This window comes from Aedes albopictus, chromosome 3, assembly GCF_035046485.1.
Source record: "Aedes albopictus strain Foshan chromosome 3, AalbF5, whole genome shotgun sequence".
NCBI classification, from domain to species: domain Eukaryota; kingdom Metazoa; phylum Arthropoda; class Insecta; order Diptera; family Culicidae; genus Aedes; species Aedes albopictus.
This window is the reverse complement of record NC_085138.1, coordinates 326,983,950-327,009,801: the sequence shown is the minus strand read 5'-3', so window position 1 is coordinate 327,009,801 and position 25,852 is coordinate 326,983,950. Positions and strand designations below refer to the sequence as shown.

General features: G+C 39.9%; 1 protein-coding gene across 1 annotated transcript; it reads right to left on the bottom strand.

Annotated features, from left to right (window-relative positions):
* Positions 1–870: 870 nt before the first annotated feature.
* Positions 871–25,852, bottom strand: LOC109623338 (sodium-dependent nutrient amino acid transporter 1). Its single transcript, XM_020077878.3, has 5 exons — positions 25,229–25,852; positions 13,589–14,139; positions 13,150–13,524; positions 1,435–2,063; positions 871–1,370 (listed from the first exon to the last, which is right to left on the bottom strand). Exons 1-5 carry the CDS (start codon positions 25,313–25,315, stop codon positions 1,120–1,122), a joined length of 1,893 nt encoding a protein of 630 aa, XP_019933437.3. The 5' UTR covers positions 25,316–25,852; the 3' UTR covers positions 871–1,119.

Genomic DNA, 25,852 nt, shown 5'->3' with positions numbered 1-25,852 from the left:
ATCGATGTCCGAACATATCGTGGCGGTAACATAAACTCTGACCACTACTTGGTCATGGTCAATATGCGCCCAAAACTTTCCGTCATCAACAATGTATGGTACCGGCATCGGAATCAGATGTCAACTCAGCATACGCGCAGAATCTCGAGGCAGCGTTGCCAGATGAGGGTGAGCTCGATGAGGCCCTCATAGAGGACTGCTGTAGTATAGTCAAAGCAGTAACGAATGGTTTGACGAGCAATTTTGACGATAAATACAGCGGCGGCAGTAATGCTGCAGCATGGAACTCGGCAGAATGTCGAATGATAGAACTAGATGCGAAAACAGCAGATTCGTCTTTTCCGGGAGAAAAAGTACTAATTAGAAGAAGCGGCATGCGATGAAATGGATCTGCTATGCCGTTCACAAGAAACACGAAAGTTCTACTAGAAGTTCAACGGCTTATTGCCGCGAGCAGTAATATTCCATTCACAATCATGAAGTAACTCGAGGTTATATGTAACTTCTTATAATATTAAGCACTCAATTCTTGAATCATTAAACAATAACGATTTGAAAAACCAAACCGAAGATTTGGGACATCCACATGATGTACGAATACAAAAATTGTCAAATGCCTAAGGCATGTCTCTGTTATAACATGTGAAAATGTTCCTTAAATTCTAAGCTAGAAGCAATCTCTGTTCCTGTTGGAAAGCAATGCCAAGAAAATGAAAGTATCAAAAAGTGTCCCATCATTCCACACAGAAACTAGTCCGTGCCAGTAGAACCAAAACGTTCTTTGCATCCTTTCACCTCTAGTACGCTGTGTACACTTTTACGCTCGGTCATGAATGGTACTATTTTTAACTAAAATGGAAACACCTGATGTGAGTTTTATTGCTTGCGGTGGGATCCGCAAATTGCCACTTATATTTATTTTGAACAAATTCTCTCTCTCGCCACACTTTCCATACATGACTTAATTTCCGCTCGTACGTCAAATATAATTTAAATATCAAATAGGTACCACAGTCTAGGCGATGACGGCGTTCATCATCTGAGATTATAATAAGCGAAATCAAATGTAAAATGAAACTAACTGTAGGGGGATGGTGAATGGAGCGTGTGTATTGGTTTCTACCCGAATAGCTTTCGTTGAACGTAGCTCCCGGTGCATGTTTCCTTCATGGAAAGCGTTGCCTCGTGCTCGCCGATGAAACTGTGATACTTGGCACGTGTGGTTGCATCTTCCGGTCCCCAATCGCTCATCGGATTCAGCACTGCCCGTAGCCTGCTGATTGGATCACTTCCCGGATGTTTGTACCACGCATATAGTCCCCAGGCAGGGAGCTGCAGCACGGCCACCGTGTACAGACACCATCCAAATGCTGGAAATAGTAATGTGGGAGATTGGAAATAGAATCGAAAAAATTAGAAGAGCAGCAAACTCACCATTATATCCGGATGGCAGTTCCTTTGGTACGTAGTGAATAATACTGAATAGCAGGATGACTAACACCACGATGGGAGTGACTATCCCCCAACATATCCTCCAGAACATTCCGGTTTTGATGCCAAGCATGAATTCGATATCCTTGCAAACTCGATCCACGCCATAGATCCAAGCGAAAGTTAATAGCTCGAATACGGCCAGGGTCAGCGTGACGAAAGTGGCCCCATAATAGTCCATCAAATCCAGAATGTACAGACCACCGGGAGTCAGATACACCAATCCGATGCAGAATCCCGAAACGGCCACCACAAGAACCACTTTCCACCGCTTCCAGTGTGGATTCTGGTCGTGAATAGCCGTGATAACTGATGTCACTATCCCCAGTAGCGTTCCGATGCCCAACAAGAACAGCATAAAGAAGAACAAAACCGAGAACAGTTGCGGGATGAAATCAAATTTGGCAATCGCATCCGGGTAGGTTTCGAACGTTAGACCTGGCCCACTTTTGACCACTTTTCGGATGTCGTCTTGGTTGGTGACGTGTGCCAGGTGACCGATGACTCCGAACACGATGCATCCGGCAATCATCGAAGTGAAGGTGTCGAGCCAAGTGATGATTACGGCATGTCTGAAATGAGAGGATTAGAATTCAAAGGTTAGGGAATAGGATAATGCAAAAGTATTTAGTACATACGACACTTAAATAGTAATAACTGAAATGCATTTTGAATAGATATTCGTAACCTGATAAAAAAAATTATTATTTGTTTGTTTCAAAATCAATAAGGCCGCTACAAGTATTTATTATACTTTTGGTCCCACCACTCCTTGGCTGGTCGAGAGGGGCGAAAAATATTAAAAACTTATCGGATTTGTTGAAGAATTTTTAACAAAAGCCGATATTTTGATAAATAATTTTCTATCTGCCCCCTCAAAATGCCAAGTCCTGCCAAAACTTTTTGAAAGGGGAGGGGGGGGGGAAGCAAAAAGTCAAAATGAAATTTGTATCCGCCTAAGATGGGTGAATTATGTGAAATTGTTTGAAAAATTAAAATTATGCAACAAGTTGTAAAATGATGTTTTTTTCAGTACGAGTCGTACATTTATCCAACGAGGCTTGCCGAGTTGGATAAATACGACGAGTGCTGAAAAGTTTTGCAACGAGTTGCATTCAAAGTTTTTTTTTGTAATTGCAAAGAATACCCAATCAGCATTATCTCTTCTTGCAACACGATAGAACAATGCCGCAAACATAGCAGGCTCCAAAATTTGAAAAAGATCAACTATCGAAAGTTCCTCAAGTATATCGTTGGTATGCATGGTGAGCCTTGCCGCTTTGACGCTTGCGTCATATTCCTGATATGCCACAAGCTTAATATTCACAAGAAAAATAGTCGGGGTTATCTAACCCAATTTTTTGCAGTATGCTTTCTTGTACTGGTTACGTATGTATTAGATTAGATAAGAATTTAGTTCTTATACGTATTTTATGGCCAAAAATAATCACATGTGCAAAGTCAGTGAAATTATGTTATGCGTTTATTCAACGATTTAGTAAAGCTTTACAAAGCTAAATACGATATATTTACAACAATTTGTATGATACTTCAGTTAGTGCTCAACTTCCGAGCCGATCGGTCGATCTATTCGATAGAGCGAACTTCGGGAGCCGTTCACGGACTATTCAATATTTTTCGGTATACGCGGTACACGCTGAGTTTTTGAGAATCGCAGTTTTCGCTTCGGCGGGATACGCGATGCCACGCCGCGAAAATACGTTTCGCGTTGATTACTCGCAGTTTCCGCGGCAACTTTCCCATGAAGAAATTCATAAATTCGTGGGGAAGGAACTTGGTTTAACGCGAGAAAATGTGTGCCTACTCCAGCCAAGCAAGCGGCTCGGTTGCACCTTCGTAGAGGTTAACAACCTTGAGCTCGCTGAGAGGATTGTTCGTGACCACGACAACAAACACGAATTCGTCTTTGATGGGAAGACGTACAAGTTGCGTATTCTAATGGAGGATGGAGCAGTGGAGGTACGCTTGTTCGATCTCTCCAACGACGTCAGCAACGTTCACATCGCCGAGTTTCTCGCCGAGTACGGAAATGTGCTCCACATTCGGGACCTTCTCTGGGACGAGCGCTCCGCTTTCGGTGGTGTGAAAACCGGCGTACGCATCGCTCGGATGGTAGTTGAAAAGAACATCCCTTCACTCGTAACGATTCGAGGAGAAGACACGGCGGTGGGTTACAGGGGACAGCGACAAACATGCGTACACTGTCATGAGTTCGTACATGTCGGCATTCCGTGTGTACAAAATAAAAAACTGCTCGCGCAGAAGCTCGTAGCAGACCAATCGTATGCTAATGTTGCGAAACAGCCAGCGCTGTCGAAGTCGAACAATCCAATACCGCAACCTCAACATCTGAATGTCAAACAACACGAGAACCGAGCTTCGCCGCAGTTGAACACGATGCCACCTCCGACAAACAACCCCCTCGAACTCTACCCATCACCCCAATCTCTTCGATTCCAACCACGATCGGCAGTCTATCCACATTGCGTAAAACGGATGAAAACGACACGGACAGCTCGCAAGCCTCTTGTAGCTCGACCAGCACCCGGCGATTGCGTAGTAAACGATCGCCTCCAGGTAAAAAGATGCGACACAACAACGAAGTCAACAGCGAACACGGCCGAGGCTCCGGGGAAGAAATGCAGCAGTAATGGAGCACACCAGCGTGAATATCGGCACAGTCAACATCAATACCATAACAAACGCAACGAAAATCAACGCTCTCCGCACGCTCTTACGCACTACCGACCTGGACATCGTTTTCTTACAGGAGGTAGAAAACGAACAGCTGGTCTTGCCCGGCTACAACATCGTGTGTAATATCGACCATGCAAGGAGAGGTACGGCAATCGCTCTCAAATCCCACATCAAGTTCTCGCACATCGAAAAAAGCCTGGATGGAAGACTGCTAGCTTTGCGCGTGCACAACACCACACTGTGCAATGTGTATGCCCCCTCGGGATCCGCTCTCCGTGCCGAGCGAGAAAGATTTTTCAACAGCACGATAGCTTACCTGCCGTGCGCAGCATAGTTGTCCCATGTTAATAGGGAATCCCATAGAACATGGGACAACTATGCTGCACACGGCAGTTACTACCTGCGGTTTCGCACCGACCACATCATTCTAGGAGGCGACTTCAACTGTGTGGTTCGGCCGTGCGATGCGATAGGGCCCAACCCGAGCCCCGCTCTTCAAACAACCGTACAACAGCTTCGTCTGCTCGACGTGTGGCAGCAGCTTCGTTCTCGCGAGTCGGGGTATACATACATCACACACAACTCTTCGTCCAGGCTAGATCGGCTCTACGTTAGCGCTGGCCTTCGCAATCAGCTGAGAGCAACAGCTGTTCATGTTTGCTGCTTCTCTGATCACAAGGCGGTCACTGCGAGAATTTGCCTCCCTCTCCCTGATAGAGCACCCGGCCGAGGATTTTGGTCCCTCCGGCCCCATTTGCTGTCCGCCGAAACGATAGAGGAGCTCCAAATACAATGGCAATATTGGACTCGCCAACGTCGCTACTACCCGTCTTGGATGGAATGGCTTGGATGGCTTGGATGGCTGTCGTGCGCGAAAACGAAGCTAAAATCATTTTTCCGATGGAAATCTAAACTCGCATTTGATGCCTTCCATCGTGAGCAACAACGCCTATACGGCCAACTAAGGCTAGCGTACGACAGCTACCACCACGATCGCTCCATGCTGGTCACCATTAACCGCGTAAAAGCAGAAATGCTTTTGTACCAACGACGTTTCACTGAAATGTTTGTGCAAATAAATGAAACGTTTGTAGCTGGCGAAGCCCTCTCCACCTTCCAGCTAGGGGAAAGAACGAGACGAAAAACAACAATAGAGCAGCTCTGAAACGAAAGAGGCGATATCATCGACAGCTCCGATGGGATTCGAGATCACATGGTCGAATATTTCACCAACCTCTACACACGGGGAAACGTAGAAGATGTGCAAGGCAGTGGCTTCCAATGCGAACGGGTCATCCCCGAGCAGGACCAGCTCAACACTTCATGCATGAGCGAAATCACATCGGTAGAAATTCTCTCCGCTATTCGATCTAGTGCGTCGAAAAAATCACCAGGTCCCGACGGGTTGTCGAAAGAGTTCTATCTGCGAGCGTTTGATGTGATCCACAGGGAGCTAAACCTAGTGATCAATGAAGCAATCAACTCAAACATTCCGACCAAATTTCTCGATGGTGTGATTGTGCTGGTGAAAAAGCGCGGAGCTGGGGACACCGCTCGTGCGTATAGACCAATCAGCTTAATCAATTATGATTATAAAATCCTCGCACGAGTCCTCAAAATGCGACTCGAAAATGTGATGCGCACCCACAATGTTCTAACCGATTCGCAGAAGTGTTCCAACGGTAGGAGGAATATCTTTCAAGCAACGCTCGCTGTTAAAGACCGAATCGCCCAGCTGAAGCGAAGTAGGCAGTCTGCTAAATTGATTGGGTTCGACCTCGACCATGCTTTCGACCGTGTTGATCGCGGATTTCTTTTGGACACAATGCGTGGCATGGGATTCAACACAGCACTGGTGGACCTATTATCGCGAATAGGAGCTGCCTCGTCGTCTCGTCTTCTCATCAATGGCTTCCTTTCTGAGAGTTTTCCGATCCAGCGGTCGGTGCGACAAGGGGATCCACTGTCTATGCATCTTTTTGTGATTTACCTGCACCCTCTCCTCCAGCGTTTGAAGCAAGTGTGCGGCAGAGATTTGATCGTGGCCTATGCGGACGACATCAGCGCTATTGTTAACAGCGTTGAGAAACTGGATGCGATGCGGGACATATTCCGGCGCTTCGGGCGTGTGTCTGGAGCAGTTCTCAATGAAGGCAAAACAACAGCAATCGACGTTGGGCTTGCGGATGTGCCTCTTAATGTGCCATGGCTGCGAACTGAGAACACAATCAAAATTCTCGGAGTAACTTTTTCAAACTCGGTGCGGGAAATGATCAACTTGAACTGGGACTCAATCGTGACAAATTTCTCCCGGCAAGTTTGGCTTCATTCACAACGCACCCTGACACTACACCAAAAAGTGATTTTGCTAAACACGTTCTTGTCCTCCAGAATGTGGTACATGGCATCACACTTGACTCCGTTAGCGGCACATGTGGCGAAGATAACGGCGACCATGAGAAGGTATTTGTTTCGTGGATCACCTGCGACCATACCAATGCTGCAACTAGCTCGTAGGAAGGAGGACGGTGGGTTAAAACTGCATCTTCCGAGCATGAAATGTCCATCGTTGCTCATCAACAGACATCTGTTAGAGATCGAGTCCCTTCCTTTTTATCATTCCTGCATTAGTCAAGTTAATCCTCTCCCGGCAAATGCCATTTCAAGCCTTCCCTGCCTGAAGTTAATCATTAGCAGCCTTCCAAATTTCCCCCACCAAATCAGACATTACCCCTCCGCCGATCTTATCCACCGCTTCTACGTCGATCAAACAGACAGACCAAAAGTGGAAGCAGATCATCCAAACTCCAACTGGGCTCGTATATGGACGAACATTTCGACGCGTGCACTGTTGTCGTCTCAAAAATCAACTCTATACGTGTGGATAAATCAGAAAGTGCCACACCGGCGGCTTCTGTTTAGAATGCGACGATCGGATGGAGAACAATGCTTGTTCTGTGGTGCACCCTGCGAAACAATAGTGCACAAATTTTTCTCCTGTACCAGAGTACAAGCTGCGTGGCGACTACTTCAACGAAGGCTGCTGGTGATAACTGGTCGTCGGCGTTTGTTTGACTGCGAGGAATTATTGAGGCCATCCCTTCAATGGATTTCGACCGTGAATAAAACCATTGTTTTGAAAACGCTAGTTAATTACATTACCTTCATTGTAAATTGTAATGGCAGGGTAGATGTAGATGAACTAAGTTTCCATTTAGAAGTCGATGTTTAACCAATTATGTAAATAATTTTTAATAAGCAAATCGACCAAATAAACGTTTTAGAACAAAAAAAAAAAAATACTTGAGTAAGTCCAAAAATAACCTTATCTTATTGTATTTGATTCAAACTTTCGATTGATCTTTTGGTTTTAATGCGTGAATGAAATCACACTTCAGATAATTTAACGAAGATGGTATATGATGATGAGGAACATTCATATCAAAATTTTGTTTTTCGAGTCGAACTCAACATTTCTTAAGAAATAGGCTCGGAAATTATTTCCTTCATTTTAAAATTCATTGAATTTCATTTGGGAAATTATTTTGATCTACAGTGATTGTTTTTATGCATCTTTATTTTTTTTGTCGAATTATTTATAAGTTGATTTGATTATTCCCATGAAAATTACCTTGATGGCATTTCTTTAAGGAATTTATAGGCATTTCTTTATGAGTTTCTTCGGGAATGCATTTGAAATTTGATAATTTCTTTGAGAATTTCTCCAACAGGGAAATGTGAATTTCTCAAATATTGTGTTTCAACTTTGGTCAGCAATTGCTTTTAAAATTGAACGGCAATTTCTTAGATATTTTTGTTTTGTAGTTCTACAGTCAATTCTTGTGACAATTTCTTAGCAATGCTTTAGAGATTTTCTTCCTCAAATATATTGAATTTTTTCTATAATTCCCTTGTATTTTATTGCATATATAACTATTCCTCTGAAAACTGCTTCGGCAGTTCCTTCAGGGATCCCTCTGGCAATTTCTACGCATATTTTTATTTCAAAATTTACCATGCTGTATTGCTTTAGTGACACATTGAAAATTTATTCAGCAATTGCTTTGGAAATTCTTTCGGCAATTTGCGACTATAAGATTTCAAATATTAATTTTTATAGTCAGAAGATTTTATTTCGGCCATTAATTTTAGAATTTCACAAGCAAAGGCAATCATGGTGGGAATTCCTGGAACAATTCCTTTGGCAAATTCTTTGTGAATCCTTTGGGCCATATTTTAAATTCGTCTTTAATTCCTGCTTCCGAAATCCAGGAAATCCTCAATGGAATTTCCGAAGGAATGTTAAACTGGCCAAAGGAATCTGAAAATGGCATTGCCGAATAAAATTGTAACGGATTTTTTGATGAAACTGTAACAGAAAAATACCGAAGAAATCCCTAGAAACAGAACTAGCTGAATAACAGTTTTATAAGCTAAAGTTTGCTTAAGAATGGTTTGTTTCACCCTTGTACAGCGAAAATATTTGCAGGGATTGCAAAAAAAAACTGCCTTAGTCATTTCCAATTAAATTTTCGAAGGAAAATTTCCCGAAAAAATATTCTTGAAAATTTACAATAAAATTCATATAAAAATTGTTAAAGAAATTCCAAAAGGAATAATCAAAAATGATTCCAAGAAAGTTGTCGAAAAAATTCAATACAAGTTTCCGCAATAATCCACAATCAAATTCCTAAAGGATCTCTTAAAGAATACAATGAAGGAATTTCGTAAAGGGTTCCCGAATGAATTGCTTGAGGAATTTCCAAAGGAATTGCGGAATGATTTTCCATAGACAATACCAGAGAAATTCGTGAAGGATTTGATGAAGGGCTCCACAAAGGAATCACTGACGCAAAAACTTCGATGAAATTCTCAAACAAATAACAGAGGAAATTTCCAAAGAAATTGTCAAAAAAGTTCTGAAAGAATTACTAAAAAAAATTTAATGGAATTCCTGAAAAAAATAGTCATTTTAGTCGTCAATGTTAAATGTCTGAGAAATTTTCAAATTAAATGCTGATGATATTTCTTAAGAAAATTTCGAACACCTTCTAAAGGAATTTCCGAAGAAATTCTAAAAGACATCGCCGCAGGAATTTCCAAAAATATTAGAGGAGAACTCACGAAAAAAAAATGTCCATAGAATGCATACGCATTGCGGAAGAAGTTCTCTAAAGAACTTTGAAAATTCCTTCTGCAAGGAGTTTTTAAAATTCAAAGAATTGAACATTTCCTGTATGACATGTAATGTAATGAAGATCTTTATCGCTACGTATACTTTTTCACTTGTACATGGGATTAATTTCAGGCGCGGTGAATATTGAACACACGCCGTAATATAAAAGTTCGTACCAAAAATACGTTATTTGTTTAAGATTTTATAGTTATAAAGTTCAGAGGTCTCCAGTTAGCCTAGTGGTTAAGGATATGGATCGCCAATCTGGAGACGGCGGGTTCGATTCCCGTTTCAGTCGGGAAATTTCGAAGTCCTGAAAAACTTTGTCGAAGACCGCGAAGTGATCTGATGCTTATGAAAAAAAAAATATAGCGTTGACATTGCTTGGCGAAACAGTATGATTTTGTTGCTATTGTTATTCCTTTACATGTTAAAACATAAACAAATGCATGCGGTTCGTTGGTTATAACTATTTTCACAAGCATCGGATCGCTTCGCGGTCTTCAACAAAGTTTTTCAGAACATCCTAGGCTATCATTCAACAGTATCGGTTAAAAAGCTTCAAACAAAATACAGATCATTTACCCACGTGATGACCCGCATTAAACGCCTAAAAGTAGGCAATTTGGCTAAAAAACGTCTTACTTTAATGAAAAATATGATTTTTTTACAAAAATTATTCAGGAGAACTTACTTATTTTCGGCAATTTTGTTCTCTTCGTCATGATTTTTTTTCTAAACCTGTTGAACTTAGAGGTGGCATAAATTCCTTTCCAACCAAGCTGAGTTACATGCCTAAATTTCAAACAATTTGGCCCACAAAAACCCTGAATGACGAAGGGAACAAACCTGCCGATAATATCCTTTGTCACCCTGTTACGTCAAAAAACGCAGTTGGCAAGATAGAGTTTGCGGGGACATCTAGTTCCTCATATTTCTTTTAGATTTTGCTGGTTGCAAGACTTTTTTTTAATATCACAAAGGAGAATTTTCTTATACGAATGGGAGAACCAAAACAATTTATAAGGGTTTTTTTTTCATATATCTATGAACACTAGAGTGGGGCAACGTTGTATGGAGAAACTTTAAATTTGATCGTATCAACCCGGAACAAAGCTTTTTAAGTCTATATTAACGCCCAAAATAACTGTGCAAAATTTGGAGGTGATTGGTTGTGTCCCCGTATTCCGCATTCTGATTGTAATTTGTATGGAAATTAGTATGGGAAAACGTACTTTTTTGCCTTTTACCCATAAGTTGAATTCTTTTATCTAATACTATGTAACTAATGACGTAAAATTATAGCCTACGATATGCCGAACAATTTTGCCGAAGACCGCAAATTGATCCGACGCTTGTGAAAAAAGTTATTCGCCTGGTAACTTAGGCCAAAAATTGAGATTTTATTATTGATGTGATTCCTTTACATGTTAAACGTTAAGCACCACCGGGAAATCTGTACGTTATAACTTTTTTTTACAAGTGTCGGATCACTTTGCGGTCTTCGGCAATGTTTTTCGAAATATCCTAGGCTATACTTCAACGTCATTAGTTAGATCATTTTAGACGAAAAAATCAATTTATGAGAAAAATGCAAAAAAGCACGTTTTCCCATATTCAATCCATACAAATTTCAATCGCAATGCGGAATACGGGAGGTAACCAATCGCTCCCAAATTTGCACAGTTGTTTTTGACGCTAAAAGGAATTGAAAAAGCTTTGTTCCGAATAATCGACTTTGTTGACCCAGTCTAACGAGCACACATCTTTGCAAAATGGAGAGCGTCCAACATAGCTCTGGTCCTCACAAGCTCCTACCTCATGCTTCCACGGGTCAAGCGATGACAAAGACCGCTGGCTAAGAGTTTTGTCCTTAGGTGCCATTAGACAGTTTGTCATTATGACAAATATTTGCCATTGAAGCCCGACATTCGACCAAGGTTGCTCTGCTTCACATTGTGTTGGTCATTTGTCGGGCTTGTTTGGCCATATCTAATGGGACCTTTAAGAATAACAACATATTTATTAGGCCTGTCCAGCTTTTCAAAAATGGTCTCTGATTCTCAAGTCCACCCTCATATTTTGATTGGCATCCTAAAAGAAGTAACTGGTCAAAATTTCAGCCAAATTCATTGAAATTAAGAGGTGCATCAAATCAATTTTGTGTTTTTCGCCTATTTTTGAACTTCAAAAAATGCCAATAAAATTGAAGGAAACATGTGTAATTATCACATTTGTAATCAGAAAAACCTTAAAAAGTTAATTTTTTGATAGATTTCGTTCTGGAACACCCTAATATACTTAAAAAGCTGGATTTTTCAAAACGGCATCATATTCTCCAATGTTTTTGGTTATTTGCTTCTTTGACACCAATGCTGTAGGAGTGGAGCAAAAATTACTAAAATTCGTGAAAGTCAAATGTGGCCTAAAAACTAGCTTTTTGGAGGCAATCACGTTGTGGCGCGAAATTGCACTGAACGTAGTAGCTTTGCTTCCTAGTAGTTTGCCTTGGCTACCCCCTACTACGGGTGATAACAAACAAGCGCGATGACAGGTGTTGGGTATCATATCAGTGCTGACGCGATGCCACTTTTTGCGCGCCAAAGCGTGATTGCACCCGAAAAGCTAGTTTTTAGGCCACATTTGGCTTTCACGAATTTTAGTAATTTTTGCTCAACTTTTATAGCATTGGTGCCAGAGAAGTAAATAACCAAAAAAACATTGGAGAATATGATGCCGTTTTGAAAAATCCAACTTATTACGTATATTAGGGTGTTTCAGAACAAAATCTATCAAAAAATCAACTTTTTAAGGTTTTTATGATTACAAATGCGATAATTACACATGTTTCCTTCAATTCTATTGGCACACGTTGTTCGAAGAAGTTGTAGCAAACAAGTATAGCTTTCAATTTCTGCCAAAAGAATTAAGTTTTGACATGTTTTAGTGTAGTTATGATTTTTTGAAGTTCAAAAATAGTCGAAAAACACAAAATTGATTTGATGCACCTCTTAATTTCAATGAATTTGGCTGAAATTTTGACCAGTTACTTCTTTTGGGATGCCAATCAAAATATGGGGGTGGACTTGAGAATCAGAGAACATTTTTGAAAAGCTGGACAGGCCTAATTAGCATTAGCATTAGCATTTAGCAAGTCGCACAAATTCGTAGGTGGTACAGCCCTGGATCGCTGTTATGAGGGTTGCATCTTTCCTGTCCGTTATCAAAGCACAAAGATTTGGGACTAATCTCTGACTCTTAGACAAGATTGACGCAATCCTCCAACGGTCGAGTGCTGTCCTGGTTGAAAAGCTGGACAGGCCTAATATTTATAAAATAATGAACAATTCATTAAATTTGTATTATCGATTTGTACTTAGTATTCATTACTACAATCCCTGTTTTTGTGAAAGAATCATATGTACATTAGAATACTACCAAAATTGCATGTCATTGCACTGCTGAAAGAAAACCATTCTATGAAAGAATGACCATGTGTCTCCATTTGTTTACTCCGAAACATGGAAGAACTTTGCTGATTTTGAAAAAAACTTGCAATGAAACACAATCATGAGAGTATAATATTACTTTTGCATTAATAGTTGAGAGATAGCTTTCGAGAAGTAAAGCTCATCAGAAACTACTGCAATTCTTGTGAGTTTCTCACAAAGCATTTTCAACAAAACTTTTTGTTATGTATCGCAACGGTTTACGTCTGATGGCATCATTTCCTCTAATTATCCCGCACTGTTGAATTCACTTACCGGTAGATGTTGTTCTGGAAATTGTTAAATGATGAATACACAATCAGCCCGCCGAAGCAAATAGTCAGCGAGAAGAAGCACTGCGTCACCGCTTCGTACCAGACTTCGATCGTCAGCAGTTTATCCCACTGTGGCTTGAAGAAGTACAAAATACCGGTCCATGCACCGGGTAACGTTAGGGACCGCGCCAGCAGGATGAAGATAATGATGTATGGGAAAATAGCGAGAAAATAGGAGAATTTCCCCGAGCTTTTGATTCCTCGAATCAGAATCGCTGTGATGCATATCCACGCTACCACTAAACATAGAACAAGCCTCCAATCTGGCATGCCGATTCCATTGTCAAGCGATTCTGCCTTGTGTAGAACGGTTTTCCTAGAAGAGATAAGTGATGTCGTTATAACATGTTTAGATTCAAACAGATGATGTCGAAACTCACTGGAAGTACAGCTCGGCAGATGACTGAATTTTCGTCCCGTTTCCCATGGGAATCGTTCCGATGAAGCTGGAATTGACGCAATCCACCCACGAGGGGTCACACGTGCTCCATGGCAGTTCGGCACTGAACGATACCACCAGGTACCGGAAGGTGATGGCCAACACGGCAGCATAGTACGTAATGACGGTAAAGATGGCCACCGTTTGACCCACGCCGATGCCTCTCATTAGAGGGGCCATGTCGTACACTTTGACACAGCCGCGGTTCGAGAACTGACCTAAAACCATCTCCAAATAGTAAATCGGTCGACCGATGATGAACAGCACAATCAGGTACGGAATAACGAAGGCGCCGCCACCGTTGTTGAACGCTGTGTAGGGGAAGCGCCACACGTTGCCGAAGCCCACCGATAAGGCCACGCAAGACAGCAGGAACTCTATGTTTTTGCCCCATTTCTCGCGTACTGTAGGGGGTGGGTCGTCCGGATTGTTGTTATTGTTGTTGGCGGTGTTGATGGCAATGTGGCTCGAAAATCCATTAACAGCTCCATTCTGAAATCGATCAATTGAATAAACAACAATAATGGCGACTATAAAGATGAGCTTCCGAACAAACAAACTTTTTACGAATAGTTAACAATAATGCTGTTAATATTGTTTGGGCGCATTAGGTCATGGGAAGCTAGAGCCAAACAAGGTCATCAAAGTCACGATCCCATTAACACAGGTGGCTATAGGTCGCTTCTCGCTCATTCTTAGGAAAATTGACTTCGCGGTGCACTGTGGGTCAAATTTGGAGAAAGACGGTCAAAATTTCTTAATGCGTTTCAGGTTTCAGTACAGTCTATGAACGATTTGCTCAGAAAGATTTTAGGTACAGTCTAGTAAAATCAACGGTGAAAGGTAATTGCGATCATGGTTAATTAAAAACGATCCACACAAAACCAAAAAGTACTCCATTAAGAATGAACGCATGCTCCATTGTAATACAATATGGAACATTATCCATTAGAAATAGAAACGCTAGAAATAGAAAATGCAACGGTAAAACCTATACTTTTCTGACTAAAAGTAAGCATCACACTGTGCAACAGTCCACATACTCCCACTGATATACGAGCAAGCCCAACATCGCCAACAACCAGCAGCATCACACAAACGCCCGTCACAAAGTTAATGACCGTTGGCATTATGCGATTTACCTAGTTCCACGTGTGACACACCACCAGCGACCGGCACCTCGCTGCATTGCCTAATGATTCACATCTCGTGCTAGACAAAACGACACCACTGACCTACACGCTTAGCTCGACTCACTCATAACTGTGGCTCTCTGAATTAGCTATAAACTTTGCTAGGCCTTTAAGTATATCCCCAAATTCCACATTTTCTCCGGTTTCAAACGTAATGTAGCTTTAGTTTAACCGTAACAATTTTGCATCAACATTTTTTAGCGTGCATTCCGATGATTAAACCCGTTCAAGCCGATCCATTGACTGAACTTTCAAAGGGAAGCGGTAGAGCAGCAGCGTTCGGACGCTTGGCATCGCGGCAAAAAAGCACACAGCGATTAGGAAAGCCCAAACATGCTCGAAGTTGATCTTCGAGCATGTGGGGAAATCCCTCCATGTGACTGCCTTTCTCTTTCTTCTATAGGGCATTTGCGAATTGCAGTGCGGTGGAGACCGAACAGCTGTTTTTATGTTCAATCTGCTGAACATGGTCTGCGTCTGCAGCTCAGCGCGAGTGCATTTGACTTCTGACTCTCTGGCGTTCTTCGGCTCGAAAAAAATCAAGAGACGAAATGGATAGGGTCTGGGACCATTTGGGCAGGAGCACCTATTTTGGGCACTTGCTGCAATAACTCAGTCAATTTTGAACCGATTGACTTGATTTTCGAAACACGATCAGATCCGCACAGTATCTAGCCATGTACAAAAATTCAAGTCAATTGGTTTAAAATTGACTGAATTATAGCACCAAGTGCCCAAAAAAGGTGCTCCGGCCCAAATGGTCCCAGACCCTAGGTATTCCGATTTTACTTGGTTCGCGCGCCACACTATGACGTGATTGGGGTTTTGAACGAATACAGTGCGCTTGGTATGCGAGGGTCAATCGAGAATCGGGATGATAAAACATCGAAATGGTTTTTGAATATCGTTTAGACCAATGTCAATTGTCAATAATAATTTAATTTTGTTGAACAAACTATACCATGTCATTTGGACGTAAACTTTGGTGCAGATATGATAATGAAATCGTGTGAGGATGGTAGGTAGGTAATCATTGTGTTTTCTACCGTCATTTACTCATTTGGCATAATGCTGTTTGTCCTATTGCTCTTGTTTTGGAAATTAGCAGTTCTTAGGGCTATGTCTAGGGGTAGAGCCGTTTTATGGAAGTGCTTCCAACCTCAAATTCATTAGGATGTAGTCACTTCGTAGACTTGCGTTTCAGATTCAATATGACTCACAGGTTGCAGTAATATCTAAGGGAATATATTTGATTGGCGCCAACCGCAAACTTCTAATGACGTTCCGATAACTGATGAGTTATTAATGGGCGTCAATTGGTGGGATTCCCTGCTAGCGCACAGTTTCGCCCTTACACACGAGTATGGCACTTCCTTACTACAAACATGATGTCATTATTCCATTGAATATTGTCGTTAAATACACAGTGGATAAATTTGTTATATCCATAGACTTAATTTCTGGCGATGTAATCAATTTCAAACGTAATTCCATTTAGTCCCGTCGTTCTTTAGCAATTATTACTCTCACCGCGTTAACAATAATTGGTTGCGAAAGATGTCAATAAACCCATTTAACCAGATACACAGATTCATTAAGATTCACTCCAGAAATTATTCGAAGAATTCCCTCAAGAATTTCTCCAACGACTCCTCCAGGAACTAACTTTTCGAAAAAAAAACTCCAGAAATTGCCTCAAGTATTTTTCAAGGTTTTTTTCAGAGTATTTTCAGGAATTCTTCCAAGGATAACCCATACACATTTTGCATGTGTATATCGTGTAGCAAGTACGAAAATACTATAAGCCCAAGGAAGTCATGAAAATTTCAATTGCGAAAAAGTGCTGGGTCGACCGCTGTGATAATAAGGACCTTAGGAATTCCTTCCATGGAATCTAATAATTTCTCCAAGAACTTTTCCAAAGATTTACACTTAACCCTCCTGAGATGTTAGACTAGGCGCAACACGACAGCGTAGTGTACGTTCAGCTTGCCTGGCTGGGTCATATTGACCCCAACATCCTATTAGGGTTTAAACCTTCTACATAAGAATTTCTCAAAGTACTGCTTAAAGGACTCTTTCTGGAATTCATCAAAGGATTGCGCTAGGAATTGTGCCAATAATTTGGAGGTGGGCTCCTTCTTGGATTCTTCCAAGGTTTTTTTTTAGAACTTGACTGACTGCTAACGACTGTATTGACGAGTATTTCGCTTGTTTTACGGCTCTTTCAGTCTATATTAAGCAGCTAAACGCCCGCGTTAGGTTAGCTGCAGTGCGCGGGCGATAGAGAAGCTTAGCTTTTATCCACAGCGTAGGTGCGGGCAAAAGCAATTAGTGCAAAGCTTTTATAGCAGAAATAATCGATACAGTGAACGCAAAAGGTATTCGAACACATGCACCGTAGAGGGACGCCATCAACAAAAATCATAGACAGCAATATGTCGGACAAGATTCATACACACACAACAACAAAACGCAGCCTCTAATTCCCAGAAGAAGGTGAAATACACACCGAAACGTAGGACAGTAGATGCGAAAGGCGTTTTTGCTGCCTTATATAGACTGAAAGAGCCGTAAAACAAGCAAAATATTTTTTTAGAACTTTTTCCAGAAGCCCATTTAAGAACTTCTCAAAGAATCTTCCAAAGCATTTCCCCACGTTTTCAACTTAGACTTTCAACAGGAATTATTACAAATATTTCGCCGAAGCTCCTCCAGGAATTCCTGAAGATCTTTTGCAGGTTTCTTTGAAAAAAAAAATATCCATGTAGAAATTACTGAAAGAAATTGGAGTAATTCTAGAAGAAATCCTTGAGTACATTTCTGGAGGAAGCCTCTGAATTCATGGTAGAAGTGACTCCTTCAAAGATTTTGAGGAATAATCCGGGAAGAATGCCAAGCTCAGCCATTTTAAAATTTCTATTTTTGGAGCATTCTTGAAGAAATTGTTGGAGAAATACTTGGAGAATTTTCTAAATTGATTCCGAGAATTTTTTTTAAGAAACTCCTCAAAAATTTTCTAGAGCAAATGCAAAAAGTAATCCTGAAAGGAATTCTTGCAACAATACCTGGAAAAAATCGCGGAGAGATTCCTTAAGGAACCCTTGGGAAAATCTTCAGAAGAACCTTTGGTGAAATTCCTCACTTTTTTGAAAGATATGCTTGTAACAATTCTTAGACGAACTCATGAAATATTTTTTGGAGGAGTCCTCAGGATATTAATGGGTTGATTCCGTATAACACTACCCAAGTAACAATCAGCATGCCTTGAAGGTTTATTCATGTTTTATCCCGGTTTTATACGAGCATGTGAAAAAGCTAGTTGATCTTAATTAGTTTTATGTGGTAGTTTTTTACTTTGAACCTTTGGCGTTCCATAAAACCATCATATAACTTCTGCTATAAACATCTTCAGTTAAAGACTTGCAAGTAGACATGAATTGGTTTTATCATTTATTATATACCATTTCAATAAAGCTTGCATTTGCGGTTGTTGTCGGACAGATTTTTTTTGTAAACAAATACACAAAACTGTGAGGCAATGCATAAAACCAACAAAAGATTTCGTGGCCGTAACATAAACCAAAAAATGCTGTGATAAAACCACTACTTCTATCATGAGCTAAGTTATGACCACCTCAGGAGGGTTAGCCCTATTGGAGGAATCATCAGGAACACAGAGTTTTATCAGAAAAACATGTCGCCTGGCCAGGATAATTTATGTAAATACAGGAAAATCATTACACAATTTTATGATTTCACGTACAGCTTAAGATAAAATTAAACCATACAACACGTTTCCGTCATTTTATTTTGTCAGAAAAATTACATAATGTCTTTTATACTCCGCTGTGTTGAAAAAACCTTTTTTGCACCCAATTCCACCGAGTAAATTAAATGCATTTAACTTCCAAATTATGCATAGTTTGTGTGGCGCACTTAGTTTTTGTCATTATCACAGTCACATTCACCACAAATTTTCCGTTGCATGTCTCCAGATACGTATTAAATAGGAAAACAAATCTGAGTTCCATATCTGCATCTTTCCAATTGATGGCTGGATAAACAACTAAGCATAATTTATTCTGACGATCGAACATTGAGAGTGAAAAATAATCAAAACAATTATTTGACAAGTCAGAAGATGGTTTTATTTAGAAGGTTGATAAAACTATGATACAACTCGAAATCCTAAGCCGGTTTGCATACGAAGTTCTATAGACCCTAATGAGACTGGGCCAACTAGCCAGAACGTGGGCTTATTGAGGCATACAAGAACTCGAGAGCATTTTCAAGTCGGCATCAATGGTTTTATCCCAAGTAACAATTTTAATTTTATCAAAGTTTTTTAGCGATTCAAAAATCCTTAACATAAAACCATTGATGCCGACTTGAAAATGCTCTCGAGTTCTTGTATGCCTCAATAAGCCCACGTTCTGGCTAGTTGGCCCAGTCTTATTAGGGTCTATAGGACTTCGTATGCAAACCGGCTTAGGATTTCGGGTTGTATTATAGTTTTATCAACTTTCTAAATAAAACCATCTTCAGACTTGTCAAATAATTGTTTTGATTATTTTTCACTCTCAATGTTCGATCGTCAGAATAAATTATGGTTAGTTGTTTATCCAGCCATCAATTGGAAAGATGCAGATATGAAACTCAGATTTATTTTCCTATTTAATACGTATCTGGAGACATGCAACGGAAAATTTGTGGTGAATGTGACTGTGATAATGACAAAAACTAAGTGCGCCACACAAACTATGCATAATTTGGAAGTTAAATGCATTTAATTTACTCGGTGGAATTGGGTGCAAAAAAGGTTTTTTCAGCACAGCGGAGTTTAAAAGACATTATGTAATTTTTCTGACAAAATAAAATGACGGAAACGTGTTGTATGGTTTAATTTTACTTAAGCTGTACGTGAAATCATAAAATTGTGTAATGATTTTTCTGTATTTACATAAATTATCCCGGCCAGGCGACATGATTTTCTGATAAAACTCTGTGTTCCTGATGATTCCTCCAATAGGACTAACCCTCCTGAGGTGGTCATAACTTAGCTCATGATAGAACTAGCGGTTTTATCGCAGCATTTTTTGGTTTATGTTACGGCCACGAAATCTTTTGTTGGTTTTATGCATTGCCTCACAGTTTTGTGTATTTGTTTACAAAAAAAATCTGTCCGACAACAACCGCAAATGCAAGTTTTATTGAAATGGTATATAATAAGTGATAAAACCAATTCATGTCTACTTGCAAGTCTTTAACTGAAGATGTTTATAGCAGAAGTTATATGATGGATTTATGGAACGCCAAAGGTTCAAAGTAAAAAACTACCACATAAAACTAACTTAGAACAACTTGCTTTTTCACATGCTCGTATAAAACCGAGATAAAACATGAATAAACCTTCAAGGCATGCTGATTGTTACTTGGGATGTTTAGGATTTTTGAATCGCTAAAAAACTTTGATAAAATTAAAATTGTTACTTGGGCAGTTTACAGCATTTTCGAACTCGGTAAGCTGATGATAATTTTTAGTGCTGAATCATGCCCTGAGTTCGAAAACCTGACAAAAAAAATACAGTAGAGCGGGATTTTTTTCAACTTTCCATACAAATCCATACAATGGAATTTTTCAAAAACCGTGTAACCGACAAAGTGAAAACATAGCCTAGGGTGTCCTGAAAAACTTTGTCGAAGACCGCGAAGTGATCTAATGCTCAAGTTATAGCGTTGACATTGCTTGGCGAAACAGTATGATTTTGTTGCTATTGTTATTCCTTTACATGCTAAAACATAAACACATGCATGCGGTTAGTTGGTTATAACTATTTTCACAAGCATCGGATCGCTTTGTGGTCTCCAACAAAGTTTTTCAGAACATCCAAGGCTATCATTTTATAGTATCGGTTAAAAAGTTTCAGACAAACTTTTTCAACTTATGACAAAAATGCAAAAAAAAAGTATGTTTTCCCATACAAAATCCCATACAAATTTCAATTGCAATGCGCAAAGTGTAGACGCAACCGATCGTGCTCAAATTTTGCACAGATACTCAGGACCCGAAACGGAACCAAAAAAGCTTTGATCTGAGAAAACGGTTCCGACCAGATTTTTTAGAATAGAGTCGTCAAACATCGAAGCTCTTCCACAAGATATTTTTGGAAAAAAATCTTGACAAATTCTAGATGAAGCACGAGTATGTTTTTGTTTTGCCTTTCTCGTACACTAAGTTTACTGGAAAGGCTATATGTTCACTCAAAAAATGATTTTTCGAAAAAAGGCTCGGAGGACCAAGTCGCATATACCAATCAACTCAGTTGGACGAATTGAGATGATATCTATATGTGTGTGTGTATGTATGTCTGTGCACAAAATGAGTTCACTCACTTTATAGGCACTTCCCATTGGCCGATTTTTCGGATTATAGTTCAAATCGGCCTGAAGCTGGCCCCATAAAACTGCGGCGATTTTTGTAACCTTTAGTATGGTTGACGAATTTTGTGTGGATATCAATACTGAAGACCAGACATCTCACGATGGCGGCCCAAAATTCAAGATGGCGGTTCCAAATTCAAGCTGGCGACTGTTTAATGGAGTTTTAGGACCTAAAATCACGCAATATGGGTATACTTGGAATGGGGAAGAGGATTTGAATCTAAAAATGGCGACCAGGATATCCAAGATGGCGGTCCAAAATCCAAGATGGCGATTGTTTAATTGGGCTTCAGGCTCTAAAACCATTAAAAAATAGCGTCCAGAGTATACAAGATGGCGTCTCAAAATTCATGTTTGCGGTTGTTCAATGATGTTTTGGATAAATAAATCATTCACCCGAGACGATTTAGCCTGGGGCTAAAAATCTCGTTAATAAAGATGAAAAAAATCATTCAATATGAGTATATTTTGAAGAGGAAGGATTTAAGATTCCAAAAATAGCAATCAGAATATCCAAGATTGCTATCTGAAATCCAAGATAGCGATCCCAAATTCAAGATGGCGGCTGTTTAATTGAGCTTTTGGCCCTAAAACCACGCAATTTGGGTATATTTGGTATGGGGAAGATATCCGAAGTCCAAAAATGGCGACCAGAGTATCCAAGAAAGTGGTCAAAAGTCCAATAGAACGGCTTCAGATTCAAGATGACGGCTTATAAATGCAGTTTTAGGCCCTATAACCACCCAATATGAGTATACTTGATATGGGGAAGATGACCGGAGTTCAAAAATGGCGACCAGTACAGCTGAGATATTTATACACACAATAAAAAAGTGGAGATTTCTTTTCCACCTTTCAAAAGTTATCCGCAGTTTTGTAAACCATGTCACTTTTGCGCACTGGGCGAGATGCCAGTCGTATACATAGATACAGCGTTAATTCGCAGTTTTTACGAACACGAATTTAAAATCTGAACCCACTAATGGAAAGCTGAAGGATTAGGCTTTTCAAAACACTAAAAAAGCTATAAGAACAATGCCCGCATCATTGAGAAACAGAGAAAAACGGAAACGATCCTCCGATTTTACCAAATTTTGCTACAACTGGGTATGTGTATACAATTATACATGCAGGCGTAAAATCTGATGCTGTTGCGTGTTTTTTTCGGTGCACATGGAAATGTAAAACGTAGCTTGATTTACAAAACTGCAGATAAATTTGATAGGAAAAAAGACATCTGCATTTTTTTGAAATGTTGCGTATAAAAGTATCATTGATATAAAATTCTTGAAAATCGGTGGTTGCCAACATGGTATAAATAGTTTTGCTATAAAAATCCAAGATGGCGGCTTAAATAAATATGTCCGACCCTAGGTCCAACCCAAGTTTTTATACCTGTAAATAGTAGCTCTATCTTTCCTCTTATCAACAACGTTTCATTTTAGGGGAGTGACAGAAAAAACTTTCGGCTTATAACAGTTCGAATGAGTCAACATTTGACCAAAATCGTGGGATCTGCAAAAAATAATGTGGATCTAACAAACGAGGGGTTTATCTATTTGAGTAAACAAATGTATTTTCCTTATTTTTTTGGCAAGCACTTTCAGAGAACCGCTACCTTAAGCATTTTTGAGAACAAGTTGTAAATAGTGGGCCGGACTCAGCGAGTGTTACTCAGATGTTATTTTTTGTGAAATCTCATAGAAAAAAATATTGGAGAATTTCCTGCAAAGATATACATGATGGCAGAAATAATTGAAGTATTTTATAATAGTACGTTTTCTTGATTTGCAGATGTGCTTCTGACTGAATGAAAACACATGATGTTGTAGGATTTCATTTCAATATTTGTGAATGAATTCATACACATTTATCTGTGCTATTTTACTTTAAGTTTCTAAAAGAGAGAACCAAAAACAAAGAGTATTAATTTGCACAAAAACGGACTATCTGTAAAATTCCACGAAAAAAAAAGGAAATTTTCGTTTCGTTCCGAAAAACATCGAGTGAATTCCCATTTTGTATCGATCTCACCGAAAAAAATTGTTTTGTTTCGTTCGTGCAGGAATCATTAAAAGAATCCCTGGAAAAAAATTAAAAGTAAAACAAGTAGGAATCTCAAAAAAAAAAAATTCTTTGGTACAATCTTTGAAAAAATCTATGGAGAAATCTGTGCAAGAACTCTGAAAAGCATCCCTTGTCGGCTGGAACATTTGACAACATTTCATGATAAATCTTGGATTGAATCCCGGCAGGAATAACTGAAGTAGTTCCTGAACGTATCCTTAGTAGACTTCTTGGAGAAATCTCTAAGGAAACTTTAGTGGGAATACATGGAGGGATTATACCATGATTTTTTTATTCTTCATTCACTTAACCTAATTTACAGCTCTATTGTCCACTAGGGCACTGCGTGAGCGATTCTAATGAATTAAATGCTTTGACTGTTTTCCTACTCTCCGCATCGACCAATGTGGCGGTAGCTTCTATGCGCGAAAGATCGCTAAAAGTAAATCGCAAAAATATTATATGGCGAATAGCATCTAATGGCGTATTTCTCGAAGTGAAACACATTATTCGAAAAAAATATTTGGTAGCGGTTGTGCACAATGATGACCGGTTTGGTGCCTACCAAATATTTTTTTCGGTAAAAGCTTTTCATTTCGAGAAATTCGAGTTTAGATGCTTTTCGCCATACAAAATTAAATGATTTTACTCCTGTTGAGCAACATTGAACGCACTCCCTGCCGGTAATCCATTGGAAGCTGTACATCAGCGATGCCAGATGATTTTCTGTATCACTCGTTCAAACATCTGTATCCCATACAAAATTAGGGTGAAAAATTTGTATCCTATACAAATGGAAAATCTTTATTTCATATAAACGCAATCTGTATCGATGCTCAAAAATCTGTATAATACAGATAAATCTGTATATATGGCATCCCTGCTGTACATACACTTTTTGTACAGCGCCTAAATGTATTCGGTTCTAATTGTACCACATCGAACTGGTTGCCATTGCGTTGCTTTCACTTTCTACCCTATCATGGTAGAATGATGAGCACGAGGATGTTGATGTGTGGCTGTTGGTTGTTCCTGTTTGCAGTCCGATTGGGGGTCCATTATGGGTTGCCGTTCGCCGATGTCCAACCCGATGTAAACAACATAGCACTTTTTAATTATTATTTTTTTTAATTGCGAAATTTAGTTCCAAACAGGCAAAAAGTTGGAGTCTTTTTGTAAACTTAGAATAGTTTGTAAACTTAGTAAGTAGTTTGATCAAACGGTGTGTTGCTGAAGATCGATGGTATGTATACTAAGCGAAGCATGAGATAAACGTTCTATTCACTTTTTTTTTAAATTCACTAATACACAAAATTTGCAAGAAATAAAATTGCAACAAACCTTATTTCTGAATCCTTCGTTGAAATCATCTTTGGCATTTCCCCTTGGTTCATACAACAAATTCGTTTTCACTGCGTCATCTGTCCTGAATTGGATCAAAACACAACAACCGTCGTGGTCCCCACAATTGTGATCCACAGTATTCAATAAGTTAACACTTTAATTGTGCCCTGATGCAAACTTTGAAATTAAGATTGATTGCTTGAACTAGTTTCACTTGAATGCTGGTTCTTACTGATGTTCAATTAGATTAGATCGCCGGTTTTGTTAGTTAGACTTGCTTCAGCATTCAGCATCAGCAAGTAAAATTAAGGGATTTCCTTGGGGCTTCCCGGAAGTAGAACAATTCGCTTTGTAATCATTGTTCTAGGAATTTATCGCAAATGCTAATAGTTGATGCTTTCTATACCCTCATCAGTTCCATTTTAAACTTGTTCAATCCAACATATTCATAGAAATAAGAATCTTAGTCATACAACCATACCAAGTGCACTCAAACCACTTCAATTCTTGCGTTTTTGCGCCACTGCAATTACCTGGTAAATAATGTCACCGTTGGTCACGGTGATTCCCTCGATACGGGTCTGCCCGGTTTCATCACCAATGTAGGCACCGTTCTCCATCTTGCGTCAACACTCCTATCCGATGTTGTGTGGCTTTTCCGCCAACCAAAGAAAATCTTTCACTTCTCAGTTTCCGCAGTTCCACCAGAAATCAGCTCTCTCACACTTCTATTCACTTTTCCACCCTCTCTCGACTGACATAATATAAATCATGCATCAACGCAGCGACAAACCGTCTTAACTCGTTAGTTGGAAAATTTGGCACTTGTCACACTATTTTTGTTGTTGCACCTTCTCGTTGCGTCCACCACACCGCGAACGACCAACAGCTGCATTCAAAATTCTGCGACACACGTGCCTGCGCAATTTGCTTCGCGCGTTCTAGGTATCCGGCGCGGCGCGTACTTACGCGTTCGAATCAGTTCCACGACTTGCCACTACTAGCACAACTGCTTTCAATCTCGATCTTCTAACGTTTCCAAGCTCAAATCCCAAAATCTAAACTTGATAGAGATCAATCGAACAGAGTCCGAGAGGGGCACGCGAGGGCTTCACTAATTTAAAAATCCGACCGATCCCACCGCTGCCTGGAGCAGA